The sequence below is a fragment of the Anomaloglossus baeobatrachus genome, chromosome 6, assembly GCF_048569485.1.
Source record: "Anomaloglossus baeobatrachus isolate aAnoBae1 chromosome 6, aAnoBae1.hap1, whole genome shotgun sequence".
Lineage (NCBI taxonomy): Eukaryota > Metazoa > Chordata > Amphibia > Anura > Aromobatidae > Anomaloglossus > Anomaloglossus baeobatrachus.
In genome coordinates, this window is record NC_134358.1 from 36,986,988 (window position 1) to 37,012,822 (window position 25,835).

At 39.9% G+C, this 25,835-nt stretch overlaps 1 protein-coding gene across 2 annotated transcripts in view; it reads left to right on the forward strand.

Moving 5' to 3' along the window:
* ADCY8 (adenylate cyclase 8) overlaps positions 1-25,835 on the forward strand; it is a 430,517-nt gene that overhangs the window by 127,782 nt on the left and 276,900 nt on the right. For both annotated transcript variants that reach the window (XM_075352858.1, XM_075352859.1), the window contains exon 2: positions 18,679-18,828. In XM_075352858.1, the coding sequence (XP_075208973.1) occupies positions 18,679-18,828 (150 nt within the window). The remainder of the gene's footprint in view (positions 1-18,678; positions 18,829-25,835) is intronic.

A 25,835-nucleotide genomic window follows, 5' to 3' on the forward strand; every position in this document is an offset into this window, starting at 1 on the left:
ACTATAATACTGCCACCTATGTACAAGAATATAACTACTATAATACTGCCTCCTATGTACAAGAATATAACTACTATAATACTACTCCTATGTACAAGAATATAACTACTATAATACTGCCCCCTATGTACAAGAATATAACTACTATAATACTACTCCTATGTACAAGAATATAACTACTATAATACTGCCCCCTATGTACAAGAATATAACTACTATAATACTGCTCCTATGTACAAGAATATAACTACTATAATACTGCCCCCTATGTACAAGAATATAACTACTATAATACTGCCCCTATATACAAGAATATAACTACTATAATACTGCCCCCTATGTACAAGAATATAACTACTATAATACTTCCCCTATGTACAAGGATATAACTACTATAATACTGCCCCTATATACAAGAATATAACTACTATAATACGGCTCCTATGTACAAGAATATAACTACTATAATACTGCTCCCTATGTACAAGAATATAACTACTATAATACTGCACCTATGTACAAGAATATAACTACTATAATACTGTCCCTATATACAAGAATATATCTACTATAATACTGCCCCATGTTCAAGAATATATCTACTATAATACTGCCCCATGTTCAAGAATATAACTACTATAATACTGCTCTTATGTACAAGAATATAGCTACTATAATACTACCCCCTATGTACAAGAATATCACTACTATAATACTTCCCCTATGTACAAGAATATAACTACTATAATACTGCCCCTATATACAAGAATATAACTACTATAATACTGTCCCTATATACAAGAATATATCTACTATAATACTGCTCCTATATACAAGAATATAACTACTATAATACTGTCCCTATATACAAGAATATATCTACTATAATACTTCCCCTATGTACAGGAATATAACTACTATAATACTGCCCCCTATGTACAAGAATATCACTACTATAATACTGCCCCATGTTCAAGAATATAACTACTATAATACTGCCCCAATGTACAAGAATATAACTACTATAATACTTCTCCTATGTAGAAGAATATAACTACTATAATACTGCTCTTATGTACAAGAATATAACTACTATAATACTGCTCTTATGTACAGGAATATAACTACTATAATACTGCTCGTATGTACCAGAATATAACTACTATAATACTGCTCCTATGTACAAGAATATAACTACTATAATACTACTCTTATGTACAAGAATATAACTACTATAATACTGCTCCCATGTACAAGAATATAACTACTATAATACTACCCCCTATGTACAAGAATATAACTACTATAATACTGCTCCTATGTACAAGAATATAACTACTATAATACTGCTCCTATGTACAAGATTATAACTACTATAATACTGCTCCTATGTACAAGAATATAACTACTATAATACTGCCCCCTATGTACAAGAAAATAACTACTATAATACTGCCCCTATGTACAAGAATATAACTACTATAATACTGCCCTCAATGTACAAGAATATAACTACTATAATACTGCCCCCTATGTACAAGAATATAACTACTATAATACTGCCCTCAATGTACAAGAATATAACTACTATAATACTGCTCCCATGTACAAGAATATAACTACTATAATACTGCCCTCAATGTACAAGAATATAACTACTATAATACTGCTCCCATGTACAAGAATATAACTACTATAATACTACCCCCTATGTACAAGAATAAAGCTACTATAATACTGCCCCTATGTACAAGAATATAACTACTATAATACTGCCCCTATGTACAAGAATATAACTACTATAATACTGCCTCTATGTACAGGAATATAACTACTATAATACTGCTCCTATGTACAAGAATATAACTACTATAATACTGCCCCCTATGTACAAGAATATAACTACTATAATACTGCCCCTATGTACAAGAATATAACTACTATAATACTGCCTCCTATGTACAAGATTATAACTACTATAATACTGCCACCTATGTACAAGAATATAACTACTATAATACTGCCTCCTATGTACAAGAATATAACTACTATAATACTACTCCTATGTACAAGAATATAACTACTATAATACTGCCCCCTATGTACAAGAATATAACTACTATAATACTACTCCTATGTACAAGAATATAACTACTATAATACTGCCCCCTATGTACAAGAATATAACTACTATAATACTGCTCCTATGTACAAGAATATAACTACTATAATACTGCCCCCTATGTACAAGAATATAACTACTATAATACTGCCCCTATATACAAGAATATAACTACTATAATACTGCTCCTATGTACAAGAATATAACTACTATAATACTGCCCCTATGTACAAGAATATAACTACTATAATACTGCCCCTATGTACAAGAATATAAGTACTATAATACTGCTCCTATGTACAAGAATATAACTACTATAATACTGCTCCTATGTACAAGAATATAACTACTATAATACTGCCCCCTATGTACAAGAATATAACTACTATAATACTGTCCCCTATACACAGGAATATAACTACTATAATACCACCCCTATGTACAAGAATATAACTACTATAATACTGTCCCCTATATACAGGAATATAACTACTATAATACTGCCCCTATGTACAAAAATATAACTACTATAATACTGCCCCTATGTACAAGAATATAACTACTATAATACTGTCCCCTATATACAGGAATATAACTACTATAATACTGCCCCTATGTACAAGAATATAACTACTATAATACTGCTCCTATGTACAAGAATATAACTACTATAATACTGCCCCTATGTCCAAGAATATAACTACTATAATACTGCCCCTATGTCCAATAATATAACTATTATAATACTGCCCCTATATACAAGAATATAACTACTATAATACTGCCCCTATATACAAGAATATAACTACTATAATACTGCCCCTATGTACAAGAATATAACTACTATAATACTGCCCTCTATGTAAAAGAATATAACTACTATAATACTGCCCCCATGTACAAGAATATAACTACAATAATACTGCTCCTATGTACAAGAATATAACTACTATAATACTGCCCCTATATACAAGAATATAACTACTATAATACTGCCCCCTATGTACAAGAATATAACTACTATAATACTTCCCCTATGTACAAGGATATAACTACTATAATACTGCCCCTATGTACAAGAATATAGCTAGTATAATACTGCTCTTATGTACAAGAATATAGCTACTATAATACTGCCCCTATGTACAAGCATATAACTACTATAATACTGTCCCTATATACAAGAGTATAACTACTATAATACGGCTCCTATGTACAAGAATATAACTACTATAATACTGCTCCCTATGTACAAGAATATAACTACTATAATACTGCACCTATGTACAAGAATATAACTACTATAATACTGTCCCTATATACAAGAATATATCTACTATAATACTGCCCCATGTTCAAGAATATAACTACTATAATACTGCCCCAATGTACAAGAATATAACTACTATAATACTTCTCCTATGTACAAGAATATAACTACTATAATACTGCTCTTATGTACAAGAATATAGCTACTATAATACTACCCCCTATGTACAAGAATATCACTACTATAATACTTCCCCTATGTACAAGAATATAACTACTATAATACTGCCCCTATATACAAGAATATAACTACTATAATACTGTCCCTATATACAAGAATATATCTACTATAATACTGCCCCTATGTACAGGAATATAACTACTATAATACTGCCCCCTATGTACAAGAATATCACTACTATAATACTGCCCCATGTTCAAGAATATAACTACTATAATACTGCCCCAATGTACAAGAATATAACTACTATAATACTTCTCCTATGTACAAGAATATAACTACTATAATACTGCTCTTATGTACAAGAATATAACTACTATAATACTGCTCTTATGTACAGGAATATAACTACTATAATACTGCTCGTATGTACCAGAATATAACTACTATAATACTGCTCCTATGTACAAGAATATAACTACTATAATACTACTCTTATGTACAAGAATATAACTACTATAATACTACCCCCTATGTACAAGAATATAACTACTATAATACTGCTCCTATGTACAAGAATATAACTACTATAATACTGCTCCTATGTACAAGATTATAACTACTATAATACTGCTCCTATGTACAAGAATATAACTACTATAATACTGCCCCCTATGTACAAGAAAATAACTACTATAATACTGCCCCTATGTACAAGAATATAACTACTATAATACTGCCCTCAATGTACAAGAATATAACTACTATAATACTGCCCCCTATGTACAAGAATATAACTACTATAATACTGCCCCCTATGTACAAGAATATAACTACTATAATACTGCCCTCAATGTACAAGAATATAACTACTATAATACTGCTCCCATGTACAAGAATATAACTACTATAATACTGCCCTCAATGTACAAGAATATAACTACTATAATACTGCTCCCATGTACAAGAATATAACTACTATAATACTACCCCCTATGTACAAGAATAAAGCTACTATAATACTGCCCCTATGTACAAGAATATAACTACTATAATACTGCCCCTATGTACAAGAATATAACTACTATAATACTGCCTCTATGTACAGGAATATAACTACTATAATACTGCTCCTATGTACAAGAATATAACTACTATAATACTGCTCCTATGTACAAGAATATAACTACTATAATACTGCCCCCTATGTACAAGAATATAACTACTATAATACTGCCCCTATGTACAAGAATATAACTACTATAATACTGCTCCTGTGTACAAGAATATAACTACTATAATACTGCCCCTATGTACAAGAATATAACTACTATAATACTGCCCCTATGTACAAGAATATAACTACTATAATACTGCTCCTATGTACAAGAATATAACTACTATAATACTGCTCCTATGTACAAGAAAATAACTACTATAATACTGCTCCTGTGTACAAGAATATAACTACTATAATACTGCTCCTATGTACAAGAATATAACTACTATAATATTGCTCCTGTGTACAAGAATATAACTACTATAATACTGCTCCTATGTACAAGAATATAACTACTATAATATTGCTCCTGTGTACAAGAATATAACTACTATAATACTGCCCCTATGTACAGGAATATAACTACTATAATACTGCTCCTATGTACAAGAATATAACTACTATAATACTGCTCCTATGTACAAGAATATAACTACTATTATACAATCTATGTACAAGAATATAACTACTATAATACTGCTCCTGTGTACAAGAATATAACTACTATAATACTGCTCCTATGTACAAGAATATAACTACTATAATACTGCCCTCAATGTACAAGAATATAACTACTATAATACTGCTCCCATGTACAAGAATATAACTACTATAATACTACCCCCTATGTACAAGAATAAAGCTACTGTAATACTGCCCCTATGTACAAGAATATAACTACTATAATACTGCCCCTATGTACAAGAATATAACTACTATAATACTGCCTCTATGTACAGGAATATAACTACTATAATACTGCCCCCTATGTACAAGAATATAACTACTATAATACTGCCCCTATGTACAAGAATATAACTACTATAATACTGCTCCTGTGTACAAGAATATAACTACTATAATACTGCCCCTATGTACAAGAATATAACTACTATAATACTGCTCCTATGTACAAGAATATAACTACTATAATACTGCTCCTATGTACAAGAATATAACTACTATAATACTGCTCCTGTGTACAAGAATATAACTACTATAATACTGCTCCTATGTACAAGAATATAACTACTATAATACTGCCCCTATGTACAAGAATATAACTGCTATAATACTGCCCCTATGTACAAGAATATAACTACTATAATACTGCTCCTGTGTACAAGAATATAACTACTATAATACTGCTCCTGTGTACAAGAATATAACTACTATAATACTGCCCCTATGTACAAGAATATAACTACTATAATACTGCTCCTGTGTACAAGAATATAACTACTATAATACTGCCCCTATGTACAAGAATATAACTACTATAATACTGCTCCTGTGTACAAGAATATAACTACTATAATACTGCTCCTGTGTACAAGAATATAACTACTATAATACTGCCCCTATGTACAAGAATATAACTACTATAATACTGCTCCTATGTACAAGAATATAACTACTATAATACTGCTCCTGTGTACAAGAATATAACTACTATAATACTGCTCCTATGTACAAGAATATAACTACTATAATACTGCTCCTATGTACAAGAATATAACTACTATAATACTGCCCCCTATGTACAAGAATATAACTACTATAATCCTGCCCCTATGTACAAGAATATAACTACTATAATACTGCTCCTGTGTACAGGAATATAACTACTATAATACTGCTCCTATGTACAAGAATATAACTACTATAATACTGCTTCTATGTACAAGAATATAACTACTATAATACTGCTCCTATGTACAAGAATATAACTACTATAATACTGCTCCTGTGTACAAGAATATAACTACTATAATACTGCTCCTATGTTCAAGAATATAACTACTATAATACTGCCCCTATGTACAAGAATATAACTACTATAATACTGCTCCTATGTACAAGAATATAACTACTATAATACTGCTCCTATGTACAAGAATATAACTACTATAATACTGCTCCTGTGTACAAAAATATAACTACTATAATACTGCCCCTATGTACAAGAATATAACTACTATAATACTGCCCCTATGTACAAGAAACAAGAATATAACTACTATAATACTGCTCCTATGTACAAGAATATAACTACTATAATACTGCTCCTATGGACAAGAATATAACTACTATAATACTGCTCCTATGTACAAGAATATAACTACTATAATACTGCTCCTATGGACAAGAATATAACTACTATAATACTGCCCCCTATGTAAAGGAATATAACTACTATAATACTGCTCCTATGTACAAGAATATAACTACTATAATACTGCCCCTATGTACAAGAATATAACTACTATAATACTGCCCCATTTACAAGAATATACCTACGCAGTCATATTCTTGTACATAGGGGCAGTATTACAGTATTTTTTTATGCTTTTAGGAGGAGGAATCCGAACTGAGCGTACAAACATGATAATATGACATATGTGCTGTATCCTGCGGGGTAGTAAGTGCAGACAGCTGTGCCTTCCTTATAAACCATAGGTTACGATCTAGAGCTTAGGTCCTTGAAATATGAAGTATCATGACATAAAGGAAAATTAATATTAAAGCTCCCCTTGATATAAAGCATTGCACAAACAAATAATTATGTGCATCAATAAGGGAGCGATAAGTGGGCTCCGCTCTCGCCGCCGAGGCCGTAATTAAAGGTCCTCATCCTCTCTCCTTGCTGTTTCTTTCTATCCAAGAACAAGCAGAGACGGATATGAATAATTAACATTGTCAGTGATAATTTATATTATGAAGTTGCTGCAATTAGAGCGCAGCCATGCCGGGAAAATCGGGGCTCGAGGAAGGAACAAATAGCAATAATAATTAGAATAATTCAAGAAATATTTGCAGAAATAACGGTAAGAGGCCTTAATAACACAACACGGGGAGCAGAGGATATATTGTAAGGAAAAAATAACTCTGCACCTACTGACTCTGCCCACAGGGCACTGTGATAGCGGTGACAATGGGGCGCACTATGACGGCACTATTTATGAGGGGATAGCACACTTTGTGAGTTTATTGAATATTACTTTTCATATATTATTATGTGGCTCTCTAATGGCACTGCTAATAAGGCCCTCTATTATACTGTTTATGGAGGACACTTTAATAGATCAATTAATAAAAGTGAGTACACCCCTCATATTTTTGTAACTGTATTATATCTTTTCCCGGGACAACACTGCAGATCTGACCCTGTGATACAGTGTGCAGTGTCAGTGTGCAGCTTGTAAAACAGTGTATATAACTCAGCACACAGCCATTAATGTCTATACTGCTGCCAACAAAAGTGAGTACACCCCTAAGTGAAAATGGCCAAATTGTGCCCAAAGTGTGAATATTTTGTGTAGTCACCATTATTTTCCAGCAAGGTCTTAACTCTCTTGTGGACAGAGGTCACTATAGCTTCATAGGAGCCGCTGGATCCTCTTCTATCCTCCATGATGACATCATAGAGTCGGTGGATGATAGAGACCTTGCACTCCTCCACCTTCTGTTAGAGGAGGCTCCACAGTTCCTCCATAGGGTTTAGGTCTGGAGACGTTCGGCTGGACCAACACCTTTAGCCTCAGTTTCTTTAACGAGGAAGTTGTGTTCTTGGAGGTGTTTTGGGTCATTATCATGGTGGAATATGAAGGGAGCGGAGGGCACTCTGATGACACTGTGCTGTGTTGTCTATTGGCACAACTTGAGGGTGTGAATTTCTGATGTCACAATGACTTTGGGATAGCAGGGAATCGGGGTTTTCTAAGTTGTCCCTCAAACTAGGTGACCCTATCCTATCCCTATTTTCAGTGATACTCCTGATGGTGGAGAGGCCTGAGTCTCCTTCCTGGCCCTGCTCCTGACCAGTCCTGATCTGATTGCCCCCTCCCCCAGGGAGGGACAGGACAGGAGTGTGATGAAAACCACACATTAAGACAGACAAGGGATATATAGCTGGCATTGGTGGAAGATTGCAACCAGCATAAATAAGAGGGGAGCAGATGTAATTGGCCTCCCCACCACATGTGATCAAAGGAACCTAACAAGCAGATTAGCAGAGATTAACACTTGCTATGCATGCCTATGATTCAGTACACAGCAGCTAACCAGGAGTGTGTTGAAACCACAGAAAAAGACAGACAAGGGAAAATTAAAACTCTGTCACACAGCAGGCACACACATAGGTAAGGACAATAAGAGATTCCGGAGGAAAACAAGAGCAGGAAGGAAGCCACAAAACAAAGGTAAACTCCACAACTATACGAAGCAATGATCACAAGTTTCACCATAGAGTCTAGGACACCACACCTCAAAGACCAACATAGAATAAACTATAGCTGGCATGGGTGGAAGGATTCAACCAGCACTTATTACTTGACGCCAGCTGTCCTCTATTTGTGCTAATGTGCATACTGTAAAACGGAGAAGGTGGAGACATGACTGTTTGATCAGAATGCAGTGTTTGTATGATGTAACTATGGACGCACATTGCTGTGCATAAGAGCTGTATACCCAAAGTATTCACAGAGCTGATATATTTTTATGTAAGCTGATTAGTGCAGAAAATAATTGTAAACCAATACAAATTCAACATAACGTAAGTAACATCAAATGTTTAGCATTGTTAACCGAATACAGCCTTTTTATTCTGATTTTTCTTTTTACTCTACTGTCCATTATTGGGATTTATTATGGCATGGGATTAAAGGCTATGATCACCTTTGTATGTTTATAGCACATTATACGTATGTGAAATAAAACATTTCTGCAATTGGTTTTCATAAATAGTTTTATTTTGTAGATTTCATATATTTCAATACACTGCAAGCTGCTTAATGCTGCTAAGTCTAAATCCTTGTAGCTCAGGTTTTATCTCCGCATCTAAGCTGGAATCTCAGAAAATGATTATTGTGAAAAAAGGGTTAACCAATGTGCAGTGTTCAGGAGACAAACTATAGAGGGTATGGAGCGACAAGGAGCCAGCTATTGGAACTGAGATTGAGCCGAATAGAGCAGCTTGCATTGTATTGTAGAACATGCAAGCTGACGATGAAAAATAATGTAAAAAAAAGATTAAAACTGCCGAAAAAGATGTTTTATATCACATAATACATACAATGTACCAAAAAAGTCATGTATACAGTAATCCAGAGACTTTGATAATTCAGCGCTTGTATCTAACCGAGAACTCAGAAATAAAAAAAATCAGAAATTGCTGTTTTTTTTCTTTTTTCTCAAATGATTTGAGAAGTTTCTCAGTACATTATATGATCAATTAAGCAGAGTCATTAAAAATATATAGAAAACAACTCATCCCATAATTAAATGAGCCCTCAAGGAACTATGTGGATGGAAAAATAAAATGGTTATGGCTCATTTCAATAACTTTATTTTTTTATGGATAGGATGTTTCGGCTATATTGAGATGACTTTGAGCTGTTTATGTTTTTTTTTTCTTATGCCGCTGAGTCAAATTTTTTCCCAAATTGTTTTTGAAATATGTTGCCTTTTAATAATTCATATGAGAAGCCATTTACAATTTTAATTAAATCAGATGTGCAAACCTGCGGAGCAGAGAAAGTGGGGAGAGGAGCCCAAGCTGCAAGGAATCAAAGGAGAGAGAGCGTCAGTCTGACAAATAGCGAGAAACGAATCTTCGCAGTTCCAGCAGAGGTGCAAGTGTCTGAGAAGAGAGGGCAAGAAAGGCGCAGTCGCACAGGATTGGTGCCAGCTAGACTGAAATGAACTATTTAGTATAGTATATGTAGACTCGTCAGGCTATAGGCCAGACGGCTTGCTAGCTAAAATAATTATGATTCCATGTATAAATGTCCATTCCTCTTAATGGGCATAAACGAAAATAAAAAATTGGAAAAGGCTAGTGGCAATGGAGTGCTTCTTCATCAGGAAATCCACCAATTATTATAGGCTAGTGCCAATGGAGTGCTTCTTCATCAGGACACCACCGATTAACCTATGCTAGTGCCAATCAAGTGCTTCTTTATCAGGAAATCCACCGATTAACCTAGGCTAGTGCCAATGGAGTGCTTCTTCATCAGGAAAACACCGAATAACCTAGGCTAGTGGCAATTGAGTGCTTCTTCATCAGGAACCACCGATTAACCTAGGCTAGTGCCAACGGATTGCTTCTTCATCAGGACACCACCGATTAACCTAGGCTAGTGCCAATGGAGTGCTTCTTCATCAGGAAATCCACCGATTAACCTAGGCTAGTGGCAATGGAGTGCTTCTTCATCAGGAAAACACCGAATAACCTAGGCTAGTGGCAATTGAGTGCTTCTTCATCAGGAACCACCGATTAACCTAGGCTAGTGCCAACGGATTGCTTCTTCATCAGGACACCACCGATTAACCTATGCTAGTGCCAATCAAGTGCTTCTTTATCAGGAAATCCACCGATTAACCTAGGCTAGTGCCAATGGAGTGCTTCTTCATCAGGAAAACACCGAATAACCTAGGCTAGTGGCAATTGAGTGCTTCTTCATCAGGAACCACCGATTAACCTAGGCTAGTGCCAACGGATTGCTTCTTCATCAGGACACCACCGATTAACCTAGGCTAGTGCCAATGGAGTGCTTCTTCATCAGGAAATCCACCGATTAACCTAGGCTAGTGGCAATGGAGTGCTTCTTCATCAGGAAAACACCGAATAACCTAGGCTAGTGGCAATTGAGTGCTTCTTCATCAGGAACCACCGATTAACCTAGGCTAGTGCCAACGGATTGCTTCTTCATCAGGACACCACCGATTAACCTAGGCTAGTGCCAATGGAGTGCTTCTTCATCAGGAAATCCACCGATTAACCTAGGCTAGTGCCAATGGAGTGCTTCTTCATCAGGAAAACACCGAATAACCTAGGCTAGTGGCAATTGAGTGCTTCTTCATCAGGAACCACCGATTAACCTAGGCTAGTGCCAACGGATTGCTTTTTCATCAGGACACCACCGATTAACCTAGGCTAGTGCCAATGGAGTGCTTCTTCATCAGGAAATCCACCGATTAACCTAGGCTAGTGGCAATGGAGTGCTTCTTCATCAGGAAAACACCGAATAACCTAGGCTAGTGGCAATTGAGTGCTTCTTCATCAGGAACCACCGATTAACCTAGGCTAGTGCCAACGGATTGCTTCTTCATCAGGACACCACCGATTAACCTAGGCTAGTGCCAATGGAGTGCTTCTTCATCAGGAAATCCACCGATTAACCTAGGCTAGTGGCAATGGAGTGCTTCTTCATCAGGAAAACACCGAATAACCTAGGCTAGTGGCAATTGAGTGCTTCTTCATCAGGAACCACCGATTAACCTAGGCTAGTGCCAACGGATTGCTTCTTCATCAGGAAATCCACCGATTAACCTAGGTTAGTGCCAATGAAGTGCTTCTTCATCAGGAAACCACTGATTAACCTAATTTAGTGCCAATCGCGTGCTTCTTCATCAGGAAATCCACCGATTAACCTAGGCTAGTGCCAATCAAGTGCTTCTTCATCAGGAATCCACTGATTAACCTAGGTTAGTGGCAATCGAGTCCTTCTTCATCAGGAATCCACTGATTAACCTAGGCTAGTGCCAACGGATTGCTTCTTCATCAGGACACCACCAATTAACCTAGGCTAGTGGCAATGGAGTGCTTCTTCATCAGGACACCACCGATTAACCTAGGCTAGTGCCAACGGATTGCTTCTTCATCAGGAAATCCAACGATTAACCTAGGCTAGTGCCAATGGAGTGCTTCTTCATCAGGAATCCACTGATTAACCTAGGCTAGTGGCAATCGAGTGCTTCTTCATCAGGAATCCACTGATTAACCTAGGCTAGTGCCAACGGATTGCTTCTTCATCAGGACACCACCAATTAACCTAGGCTAGTGCCAACGGATTGCTTCTTCATCAGGACACCACCGATTAACCTAGGCTAGTGCCAATGGAGTGATTGTTCATCAGGAAACTACCGATTAACCTAGGCTAGTGCCAATGGAGTGCTTCTTCATCAGGAAATCCACCGATTAACCTAGGCTACTGCAAATAAAGGTCTTTTTAAAAATTCAATTATCAACATATAAGAAATGATCAACATATTTTAGACCGCAAAACAGTGCAAGAAAAGATGAATAGTGTGCCTTGAAAAAGTATTCATACCCCTCTAAATGTACCTATTGTCGTCCTTTTACCTGAAGAGGCAAGTTGCACAGTATAGTCTTGTCACACATTGACGTTACTTCTGGGGGCGGCGCTGATCTCAGCACCCCAACATCCAATGGGATGCACAAAGGTGTCATTTGAAATAAATATGCGCAATCAGTCACTTCCTATACCCGTCCACAAACTTCTTACACCTCTCACCTGGAATTGTGGATTCTTCTTTATAATCTGCTCCAGGTCTCTCATATCTGAAGTCATCTTCTCTTCTCCCAAAAGCAATTTTAAGATCTCTTCACGGGTGTCAATGGGATTTAGACTTGGACTCATTGCTGCCTCTTCAGAACTCTCCAGTCCTTTGTTTGCATCCATTTCTGGGGCTTCTTGAAGTGTTTGGGGTCATTGTCCTGCTGGAAGACCCATGACCTAGGACACACACACAGCTTTCTGACACTGGGCACTACATTGCAACCCAATGCCCTTTGATAATCTTTAGATTTCATGATGCCTTGTACATAGACAAGGCCCCCTAGTGTCAGAGGCAAGAAAACAGCCCTAAAACAACTCTGACCTCCACCATGTGTGACTGTAGGTGCTGTGATCTTTACTTTGTAGGCCTCATTCTGTTTTCAATAAACATTAGAATGATGTGCTTTACAAAAAAGCTCTATCTCGGTCTCATCTGTTCAAAAGATGCTTTCCCAGAAGGATTTTGGTTATTTACGTACATTTTGTAAGCTGCAGTCTGGCATTTTTATGTCTGTGTGTGTCAGCAGTGGGGTCCTCCTGGGTCTTCTCCATAGCATTGTATTTCATTCAGATGTGGACAGATAGTTCTCATTAACACTGATTCCCCCTGGGCCTGCATGACAGCTTGAATTTCTTTGGAACTTGATTAGGGCTTATCCACCATCCGGACTATCCTGCATTGCAACCTTTCATCAGTTTTTATCTTCTGTCCATGTCCAGGGAGATTGGCTACAGGGCCATGGGTTATAAACTTCTTGATTATATTGTGCACTGAGGACAAAGGAACATCAAGATCTCTGGAGATGAAATTGTACCCTTGAGATTGTTAATATGTTTCAAGAAATTTGGTTCTCAAGTCCTCAGACAGTTCTCTTCTCCTGTTTCTGTTCTCCATGCTTAGTGTGGCACACAAAGACACACAAAGCAAAGATTGAGTCAACTTCTCCCCTTTTTCTCTGGTTTCAGGTGTGATTTTCATATTGCCCACACCTGTTACTTGGCATGGTTGAATTTGAACGAGCATCACATGTTTGAAACAAAGTTGTTTACTCACAATTTTGGAAAGGTGACAACAATTTTGAGCATCCCATTTTGGGGTTTTGTGTGAATTTATGTCCATTTTGCCTTTTTTTTCCAGGTTTTTTTTTGTGTAGTTCCAATACACAAAAGGAAATAAACATGTGTATAACAAAACAGCTGTAATTGCAATAATTTTCTGGGAGAGATAGTTAATTTTCAGGAACACTTTTGGCCCGGACTGTATTAGAAAAGAAATTAGATTATGACATTAAATAAATAGGAATTTAGGCATTTAAAATAAATGTTAGTTCTGGACCACTCCTTTAAATATGTATGCGTAAAGATGCCAAAAGCAGACATAAATGACTCCAACCTAAAAGACCACAATACAAAAATAACACTGGCACACACTGATTAATCAATGCATAACATTTGGCAGCATAAATTGAGTCCTTAAAAGACACAATTTTTAAAGTTGCAAATTGCCCACAATGACTTTTTCTGGCATCTTATGCAAGAGATAAAAAAAAATAAATCAGTGGTTTACCATAGCTTCTTGTATTAGACATAGGCTTCAGAATGTCTTTCAGATAGTATAAAATGTGTACATTTAAAGGGAAGTGTCATCATAAAATGACCTATTGTTTATTTTGTTTTGTCAATTTTGTATTTTATTCTTTACTAGCTGTAGGGGATAGTAACTGTCTCTTTGTCTCTCTCCCAGTCTGTCTGTCTGTCTGTCTATCTCTTTCTATGTGTCTATCTTTGTATGTGTCTGTGTGTGTGGCTCTGTATGTGTCTGCGTCTTTCCCTGTCTGTGTGTCAGTCTCTACCATGTCTGTCTGTCTGTTTGTGTCTCTCTCTCTGTCTGTCTTTGTAGCACTCTCTCTGTCTGTATCTCTATCTCTGTGTCTGTCTGTCTCTTTTCCCCTCTGTCTCTTTTCCCCTCTGTCTCTGTCTCTTTCCCAGTCTGTCTCTTCCCCCTCTGTCTCTTTCCCAGTCTGTCTCTTTCCCCCTCTGTCTCTTTTCCCCTTTGTCTCCTTTCCCCTCTGTCTCTGTCTCTTCCCCCTCTGTCTCTTTTCCCATCTGTCTCTTTTCCCCTCTGTCTCTTTTCCCCTCTGTCTCTTTTCCCCTCTGTCTCTGTCTCTTTCCCAGTCTGTCTCTTTCCCTGTCTGTCTCTTTCCCCCTCTGTCTCTTTTCCCCTCTGTCTCTGTCTCTTCCCCCTCTGTCTCTTTCCCCCTCTGTCTCTTTTCCCCTCTGTCTCCTTTCCCCTCTGTCTCTGTCTCTTCCCCCTCTGTCTCTTTTCCCCTCTGTCTCTCTTTCCCAGTCTGTCTCTTTCCCCTCTGTCTCTTTCCTCCTCGTCTCTTTTCCCCCTATGTCTCCTTTCCCCCTCCTTCTCTTTTCCCCCTCTTTCTTTTTTCCCTCTCTGTCTCTTTCCCCTCTTACTCTTTTTCCCCTCTGTCTCTTTTTTCCCCCTCTGTCTCTTTCCCTGGTCTGTCTCTGTCTCTTTCCCCCTCTGTCTCTGTCTCTTTCCCCCTCTGTCTCTTCCCCCTCTGTCTATTTCCCTGGTCTGTCTCTGTCTCTTTCCCCCCTCTGTCTCTCTGCCCCCTCTGTCTCTCTGCCCCCTCTGTCTCTCTGCCCCCTCTGTCTCGTTCCCCCTCTGTCTCTTTCCCCCTCTGTCTCTTTCCCCCTCTGTCTCTTTCCCCCTCTGTCTCTCTGCCCCCTCGGGCTCTTTCCCCCTCTGTCTCTCTGCCCCCTCTGTCTCTCTGCCCCCTCTGTCTCATTCCCCCTCTGTCTCTTTCCCCTTCTGTCTCTTTTCCCCCTCTATATCTTTCCCTATCTGCCTGCCTCTGTCTGTCTCTTTGACTGTCTCTGTCTCTCTTTGTCTCTTTCCCCATCTGTCTTTGTCTCTGTCTGTCTGTCTCTTTCTGTCTCTCTTTATCCGTCTCCCCACTGACATCTCATTACCTCACACATAAGCTTCTTATACTAACAATTTCCTTTGTTCCTATAGCAACCACTGACAGCTGCTATTAATAAGCTGTAGCTCCTATCTCCATTGACTTTAATAGAGACAGGTGTTTTGGAGAGTAACTGTAAAGCGGGGTTAAATTTTCCTGTCAAAACATAGTCTACGGCGTTCCCTGGGTCACATGGGGTGTCTGTGCAAAATTTCGTGATTGTAAATGCGACGGTGCAGATTCCTTTAGCAGACATACACACATACATACATACGCACACACATACATACATACACACACACATACATACATACACACATACATATACACACACACATATATACACTCAGCTTCATATATTAGACTAATAATTTGAAATCTTGCCATTCTCACACCGGTCACTGGGGATTTTGTAGACTCTTCAACATCTTGTTGTTTCAGGAAATTCACTTGTACATTAGTAGCAATGAACAGACCAGGAAATTATCTTTTGTACTGAAGCAGCTAATGAGCGTGTGCAAGGGTCATTGTGAAGGGATAAAAGTAAAAAAAAAAAACAAGATGAAAAACTTACTGAACTAAGGGCATGCATCGAGATAAAAGGAAAAAAAAATCTCCTAAACGTATCTTCTGATATGTGCAAGGAAATTGTCAGAAGGAGGCTTTTGCAAGCATCGCTGACTGTCATGGTGGCGTCAGAATGTATGGAAATGCCATGTTCTTGCACTCTGCCTGCTAAGTTCTCTGAGGTCTGTGATCAGGGCAGGGAGACTCAAACGTCAAACCACAGACTTGTTGTTCAAAGGTAGGCTAGCAAGAGTTAATCTCTGCTGGTCAAGCTGTTAATCTCCTTTGGTCACTTGCTGTGGGAGAGCTAGTCATATTCTCTCCCCTCCTATATACATTGGCTGGACACTTCCATTAGTGCCAGCTATAGCTTGTCCATACTGATCTGTAGAGGTGGTTTGATCCAGATTTACTGGTGATTGTAGTGCTTTGTTGCTGTGAGTGGTTGTGGTGTTAACTTTTGTTATCCTTTTCTTGCTGCCTTTCTGCTCTTGCTTTTCTCCTCAATTTCTTACTGTTTGCTCCTGTGAGTTTGCAGTGTGTATGAGTTTCTGTTTTTCCCTGTCCAACTAAGTCTGTCTTACCATCATACTTCTGTCCATTCCTTCCCTGGGGGGAACAGATTAATTCTATTTAGGAGACTATCAAGGTATGAGGCTCCAGCATCTCCACCATTATGGGTAACCATGAGGACAGGGATCCCCTAATATCCCCTAGCATGAATGATAGTATAGGAGCCCCTTGTCCCTTCCTAAACTACAGCCACATTGTGACATTGGCTTTCCATCCAAGTTGCATGTGTTTTTAACTAATTCATTATTCAGAATTAATGGATTAAATAGTTTTCAGTAAAAAAAAAGGATGAAAAAAACCTTATGCAACTAAGATGACACCCAAGAAAAAAATGAGGTGGTTTGATCTGTACTTACTGGTAAATGTAGTGCATTATTGCTGTGAGCGATTGTGGTATTAGCTTTTGTTATCCTTTTGTTGCTGCCTTCCTGCTCTTGTTTTTCTTCTTAATTTCTTAATAATAATAATAATAATTTTATTCACTTATATAGTGCTATTAATTCCACAGCGCTTTACATACATTGGCAACACTGTCCCCATTGGGGCTCACAATCTAAAGTCCCTATCAGTATGTCTTTGGAGTGTGGGAAGAAACCGGAGTACCCGGAGGAAACCCACGCAAACGCGGGGAGAACATACAAACTCCTTGCAGATGGTGTCCGTGGTGGGATTTGAACCCAGGACCCCAGCGCTGCCGCTGCAAGGCTGCAGTGCTAACCACTGAGCCACCACAAGACTGCAGTGCTAACCACTGAGCCACCGTGCCGCCCTTACTGTTTGTTCCTGTGAGCTCACAGTGTGTCTGAGTCTCTTTTTTTCCCTGTCCATCTAAATCTGTCTTTCCATCATACTCGTGTCCCTTCCTTCCCTGGGAGGGGAACTGATTAGCTCTGGTCAGGAGAATAGCGAGGCACAATACTCAAGCATCTCCACCATTAGGGGTAACCATGAGGATAGGGATAGCCTAGGGTAACCTAGCATGAGGGTCAGTATAGGAGCCCCCTATCCCTTGCTTTCCTGCAGTCACATCATCACAGAAATATTATCACACCCAGTCACTGGAGCTTAAAGGGGTTCCAATAATTTCTAAGGAACCCAAAACTATTCATGACACTATAATTGGGAGTCTTGTTACAGACTTTAGGTTGTATTGAAAATCAATGACGATTTTAGCTACTTAACCATATAAATGTAGACTTTTGAATTGTTAAATGTGGAACTCCCCTCGAAGTAAAAGTTTACGACCACCATCTTTCCTTTTACCACTTGTATGGTATTTTTTCGATGCGGGGAACACGTTTTTGTAATTTTTTTGTGACTTTTTTCCTCTTTTTTTTTATTAGATCGTGGCACAAGCTGTGTTGTTTATGTGTATGAACACTGCAGGAATCTTCATTAGCTACCTGTCCGATCGGGCTCAGCGACAAGCCTTCCTGGAGACCAGAAGATGCGTGGAAGCCAGGCTGAGACTCGAGACCGAGAACCAGAGACAGGTGCGTGCGTCGCCGCTCACAAATCTTCCTTCCGACTGTTGGATAGAGAAAAGGTTGAGATAATATAAGAAATCCAATATGTATAATTGCGGTATTTTATCTCCGCCTGCGTGCAGACACAGAGCGGGAAATAGGAACAGTCATTATATAAAGAAAAACATATATTACGGCTTATACCGCAAGGTAAATGTGTTCTCAAATAATACCGTCATACAGTTTAAGTGCAATTCCACTCACAACTACTATAATGGCAATGGCGCAGTGAAAGTTAAGTTATATTGTAAGGAAATGGAAACCTTCACTTTAGGCATGAATGTATGTGTAAATGTTTTATGCTGCATATGACTCCCATCATGACTCAGTATATCATACCATATTTGCCTTTTAAGTGTACTTGTTATAAAATAAGGATTTTGGAAGGTAAGAGATGATACTGTGAATAATATAACTGCTATAATACTGTCCCCTATGTACAAAAATATAACTACTATAATGCCCCATATACAGGAATATAACTACTATAATACTGCCCCTATGTACAAGAATATAACTACTATAATACTGCTCCTATGTACAAGAATATAACTACTATAATACTGCACCTATGTACAAGAATATAACTACTATAATACTGCCCCTATGTACAAGAATATAACTACTATAATACTGCCTCTATGTACAAGAATATAACTACTATAATACTGCCCCTATATACAAGAATATAACTGCTATAATACTGCCCCTATGTACAAGAATATAACTACTATAATACTGCTCCTATATACAAGAATATAACTACTATAATACTGCTCCTGTGTACAAGAATAAAACTACAATAATACTGCCCCCTATGTACAAGAATATAACTACTATAATACTGCTCCTATGTACAACAATATAACTACTATAATACTGCTCCTATGTACAAGAATATAACTACTATAATACTGCCCCTATGTACAAGAATATAACTACTATAATACTGCCCCTATGTACAAGAATATAACTACTATAATACTGCCCCTATGTACAAGAATATAACTACTATAATACTGCCCCTATGTACAAGAATATAACTACTATAATACTGCCCCTATATACAAGAATATAACTGCTATAATACTGCCTCTATGTACAAGAATATAACTACTATAATACTGCCCCCTATGTACAAGAATATAACTACTATAATACTGCCCCTATATACAAGAATATAACTGCTATAATACTGCCCCTATGTACAAGAATATAACTACTATAATACTGCTCCTATATACAAGAATATAACTACTATAATACTGCTCCTATGTACAAGAATAAAACTACAATAATACTGCCCTCTATGTACAAGAATATAACTACTATAATACTGCTCCTATGTACAAGAAAATAACTACTATAATACTGCCCCTATGTACAAGAATATAACTACTATAATACTGCCCCTATGTACAAGAATATAACTACTATAATACTGCCCCTATGTACAAGAATATAACTACTATAATACTGCCCCTATGTACAAGAATATAACTACTATAGTACTGCCCCTATGTACAAGAATATAACTACTATAATACTGCCCCTATATACAAGAATATAACTGCTATAATACTGCCTCTATGTACAAGAATATAACTAGGGTACTATAATACTGCTCCTATGTACAAGAATATAGCTACTATAATACTGCTCCTATGTACAAGAATATAACTACTATAATACTGCTCCTATGTACAAGAATATAACTACTATAATACTGCCCCTATGTACAAGAATATAACTACTATAATACTGCCCCTATGTACAAGAATATAACTACTATAATACTGCCCCTATATACAAGAATATACCTACTATAATACTTCCGCTATGTACAAGAATATATCTACTATAATACTGCCCCCTATGTACAAGAATATAACTACTATAATACTGCCCCTATATACAAGAATATACCTACTATAATACTTCCGCTATGTACAAGAATATATCTACTATAATACTGCCCCTATGTACAAGAATAAAACTACAATAATACTTTGGTCCAAAAAATAAGTTCCCCAAGACAAAAAAAGACTTAAAAATGCAAATGATGAGTTGGGGACAAAGTCTATAAGAAAGTTTCAGAACTTTTTACTACACAGTGATTCGGTTTTATTGGCGTGGGGCGCAGGACTTGTGTACGTCATACATTTTTGTCTTTATGGCTGTGTGGACAGTGTTTGCCTCTTGTATATAATCCTATATCACACATTCGGGAGGGGGGAGGGGGGTGTACCCATAGAGACGACACTTCTGCCACGTCTGCGGTCATATACCGTCATTTCTATTTGCCTTTGTATTTTACGTCCAATATATTTTGAAAACCTTCGTGCCAATGAGAGATTGTTGTGTGCCCCTGTAAGCCCCCGTCCAGATTACAGGTGTTTCTATGGCGACCGGTCTCCTGGGATTGCCATGGTGATGGCATTTATAGAACGCACGGAGGAATGCAGCCAAAATGAAACTGGATGAGAGGAGAGTGTCCGTTTCAATCACATTTTCCCAGGAGTTCTGCGCTCAGCCGTGGGTGAGATCTGTGGAAATGGCTGCTGGTGTACTGGGCATAATGGGTGCAGGTGCCAGTCTCCAGAGCATCTGTCATGTCACATAGTCCACGTTTGATGGAGATGTGGGGTGGTCGAGGTGACCTTCACGACATTCGCAGACAGTATCCGCGGTGCCTCCAACGTCCTGACAGCAAAAGGATGACATATACGACACGTTTTGGAATATTTCACTAGTTTATAAGCCTTAAATCATTCCTAAACTTTCACAAAATTTGATCTAGTTTGATAGATAACGAGATAAATGTTCAATCTGCCAATCACTTTATTTAAAAATTATGTTGCTTTACCCCCGAAAAATGACTCCATCTGGTGTCTCCCTTCTTGTTAACTTGCTGCCCACCGCCTGTTGCCAAGACTAATCTGTATCCGGCAACAAAGATGCCAAGATGGCTTTACAGCAAGTATGATTGGGTGTCGTGGTTGTGTCACGCATGACAGACAGTCCAGTGGTGTCTGGCTGTAGAAGGTCGCAGTATTTGTGTCATGATCCTGATTGGCGGTGCTCTGCTCTCCTGCAGACCGATGCCTTGTTTTGTGTTATGCTCCGATGGACGGGTTGTTCCTGGGCTCGGTCCCTGTGTTGGTCTTAGTAGGGGCCTGTTCACTTGTTCACTGAAGCCTCATTCCGGGTGACTGCTCTGCTTTATTTAGTTGCAACTCCACCCAGAACGCCACCAGTGATAGTTTCTGTATTGCAGTTGCGTCTTTGGTTCCTGTACGTGACTGTCCTGATCTTGTCCTCTCTTCCCCTAACCTAAATACCCTTCTTCACCCATTCCCCTGACTCTGAATCGACTCCTAGACTTCCAGACCTCGGCTTATACACTGACCTCAGCCCCGCTCTCTCCCTGTGTACCTTACATGACCTCCTGGTTTCCAGTCCTCCGGTTCATACCCTGACATCGGCCCTGCTCTCTCCCCGTGTACCTTACATGACCTCCTGGTTTCCAGTCCTCTGGCTCATACCCTGACATCGGCCCCACTCTCTCCCCGTGTACCTTACATGACCTCTTGGCTTCCAGACCTCTGGCTTGTACCCTGAACTCAGCCCCGCTCTCTCCCTGTGTACCTTACATGACCTCCTGGCTTCCCGACCTCCGACTCGTACCCTGATATTGGCCCCGCTTTTACCCCATGTACTTGACGTGATTTCTCGACTTCTGACCTTTTTACTTGTTCAAGTACTCCTCCACTAGTGTTTCTAGCGACTTCTAGTGTTAGGCTGGGGCCACACGGGGATTACTGCGAGTGATCACATGACACTCGTCTCACAATCGCAGCACAGCGGGAACGGAGTGTCATGCGACTGTGGTCTGATCCTGCGATCAGACCACAGCTGCGGAGGGGAGGGAGGGATTTATCTCGCCATCTCCTCCGTTGCCGGCTGATGCGAGAATCGCATTGCACTCTACTGTAATGCGAGTGCAATGCGATGTTTCTCTCGCCCCTTAGACTTGAATGGGTGCAAATGAAACAGGGTCGCATTACAGTCGCAGCATGCTGCAATTGTTTTCTCTGTCCGATTAGGGCTGAGAAAAATATCGCTCATGGGAGCTGCCCCATAGAGTATTATTGGTCCGAGTGGAATGCGATTTTTTTTATCACGTTCCATTGCTCCGTATTAGTCGCTTTGTGTGCTTACCCTTACAGCATCTCTCTACTCCTTCATTAGTGTGTCTTGTGACACCTAGAGTTAGGACATCACAGTTTGGTTACACAAGCTGCTCTCAGACTTTCCCTTTTTCCCTGCTTGGGGTTTATCCTTTTCTCTTTAGGACCCTGCGTATTTCCTCATCGTTTAAGCTGTTAATTTTTAGCACTTCCCTTTGTGTCTTTAAATACTCTCATTCCTCCTTACTCAGTGCTGGTGATAGCTCTTATACCCTAACAAGTCTTCAGTGCAAGCAGTCGGCTTGTATTTTTCTGGAGAAACTTAGTTGTTGTAAAGCTGGGTTCACACTAAACGACAGCGACAACGACGTCGCTGTTACGTCACCATTTTCGGTGACGTAACAGCGACCTTGTAAGTCGCTGTTATGATCGCTGCTTAGCTGTCAAACACAGCAGAAGCAGCGATCATAACGTCGCTTTGCTACATGTTCAGAGAGCAGGGAACCGCGCTTAGCGCTGGCTCCTTGCTCTCCTGCAGCACACATCGGGTTAATTAACCCGATGTGTGCTGCAGCTACATGTCACAGTTCAGAGAGCAGGGAGCCGCGCGCACTGCTTAGCGCTGGCTCCTTGCTCTCCTTGCTACAGTATACATCGGGTTAATTACCCGATGCGTACTGCAGCCACATGTCACAGTGCAGGAGCCGGCACTGGCAGCAAGAGCGGAGGCTGGTAACCAGCGTAAACATCGGGTAACCAGGGAAAGGTCTTCCCTTGGTTACCCGATGTTTACGCTGGTTACAGCTTACCACAGCTGCCAGTGCCGGCTCCTGCTCGCTTCATTTCGTCGCTCTCTCGCTGTCACACACAGCGATGTGTGTGTCACAGCGGGAGAGTGACGACCAAAAAATGAAGCTGGACATTCAGCAACGACCGGCGACCTCACAGCAGGGGCCAGGTCGTTGCTGGATGTCACACACAGCGACAGCGACGGGACGTCGCTGCAACGTCACAGAAAATGGTGACGTAGCAGCGACGTCGTTGTCGTTGTCGCTGTGTGTGACACCAGCTTAAGAGTTCCTCTCCTTGAGTAATTTGTTTACTTTCCTTTGTTTATTATCCCGGTGTCTTCTTTAGATCTTAGTGGGATTGACTAAGCACTCATTCCCTCCGTTCCCTACATAAGGCCTATTTCAGGGTCACGTATCCTGCTCGGTGCATAGATGAGGAACCTATCTAGGGTGGTGAGGGAAGCCAGGGGCCAGTGGAAGGTTTGGTCAGGGGTCACCATCTTCCCCTTCCCTTCGCACAGGGTTTTCCTTCCCTTTCGCATCTCTATAGTAATTGGGACAGAGCTGTGTCTCTAAAAGACGCAGGGCTGGATCTTTGTCATTCTACCTGACTTATTAAGGGACTTATATCTGTATTTCTAGAGGAAGTAGGGACCATTTTTGTCTCTCTATGGGAAGTAGGGGTTGATATGTGTATTTCTAAAGGCAGTAGGGTCTGGTCTTGTTCCTTTTACAAAAAGTGGGGCAGAGCCTTGTCACGACAGAAAGTGGGAGTGGGTCTTTGTCAGTGTCCAGAAAATGGGGGCTTATATCTGTATTTAATAGTAATATAATAATAATCTTTATTTCTATAGCGGCAACATATTGCGCAGCGCTCTACAATTCAGGAGGATCATATAGAAACAAGTAATGTACCGCCCCGTGCTCTGCAGTCGAGCCGCTCGGATCCGGACCTTCAGTGGGTGGCTCGAGGGCCTCCAGACCCGGGAGCCTCACGGTTACTTCAACCCAAAAGGGGATTGTGGTTTGGGGGCGTAGGTGTACGGCCGGAGCCGTGTTAAGTTCGTGACACCACCCACGGGATGTGGTGAAGGTACACACCACCGCTGCAGTTACGGGGCACCCAGGGGAGATGTTGCGCAGCAAGTTGTTAACCCCTCCGTGGGCAGGGATGGTGGCCCCGGGACCCGTTGGGGGTTTGTTGGTTTGGCGGTGCAGGGAGATGGGCGACCGGAGGGCGCGGATGTACTCACTATTAATGAACACACGAGTCTGGTAAACCAAGATGATGGTGGTCGGTGCCCGCAGTCGGCTACAGTCTGGTCCCCCACCCGACTGGTAGTCTCTGTCTTTCTCCTGCACCTGTGTAAGATGGTGGACTACCTGCGCTTGCAACTCAGGAGTCCGCTCCCGGCTTTTGGTTGCCTGAGGAGCCCTTTTCCCGCAGACGCTGGCACGTGGGATCTCTGAGCCATGGTGGTGGCCTTTTATCCCCCTCGTTGGGCTGTTGCTTTCAGTCGGGACTTTGGGTGGGACAGGACCTCTAGTCCTGTCCGCAATCAGTTAATTAGCTAGCCCCCAGTCGCTTCTGGACCTAGCTTCAGGGTCTGAGTACCCCCCTTTGTGCTCCGGTTTCCGAGTCGGTTTCCCGGGTCGGTACCAGCGGGCCACTACCCTGTCCCGGTCCACCTCGGTTCCACCGAGCCGTCTTCCCGGCTCCTGCAGACGGAGACCGCCGTCTGCCTTCTAGCCAAAGGTACCAGGGCTCCTACCCCTGCACCTGCTCAAATTGGGTCCTCTCCTCTGCCGGAGCTGCACACAAATCCAGCCCACACAACTCTCCAACTTGAACTCTCACACTTTACTGTCTGGATTTGACTGCTATTTTCCCGCCTCAGGCTGTCTGAGACTCCTTGGTGGGCGTCTTCCAACCGCCTGGTTCCGCCCCCTGGTGTGTCCATCAAGCCCTGAGGCGGTGACTAGGGTTTAATGT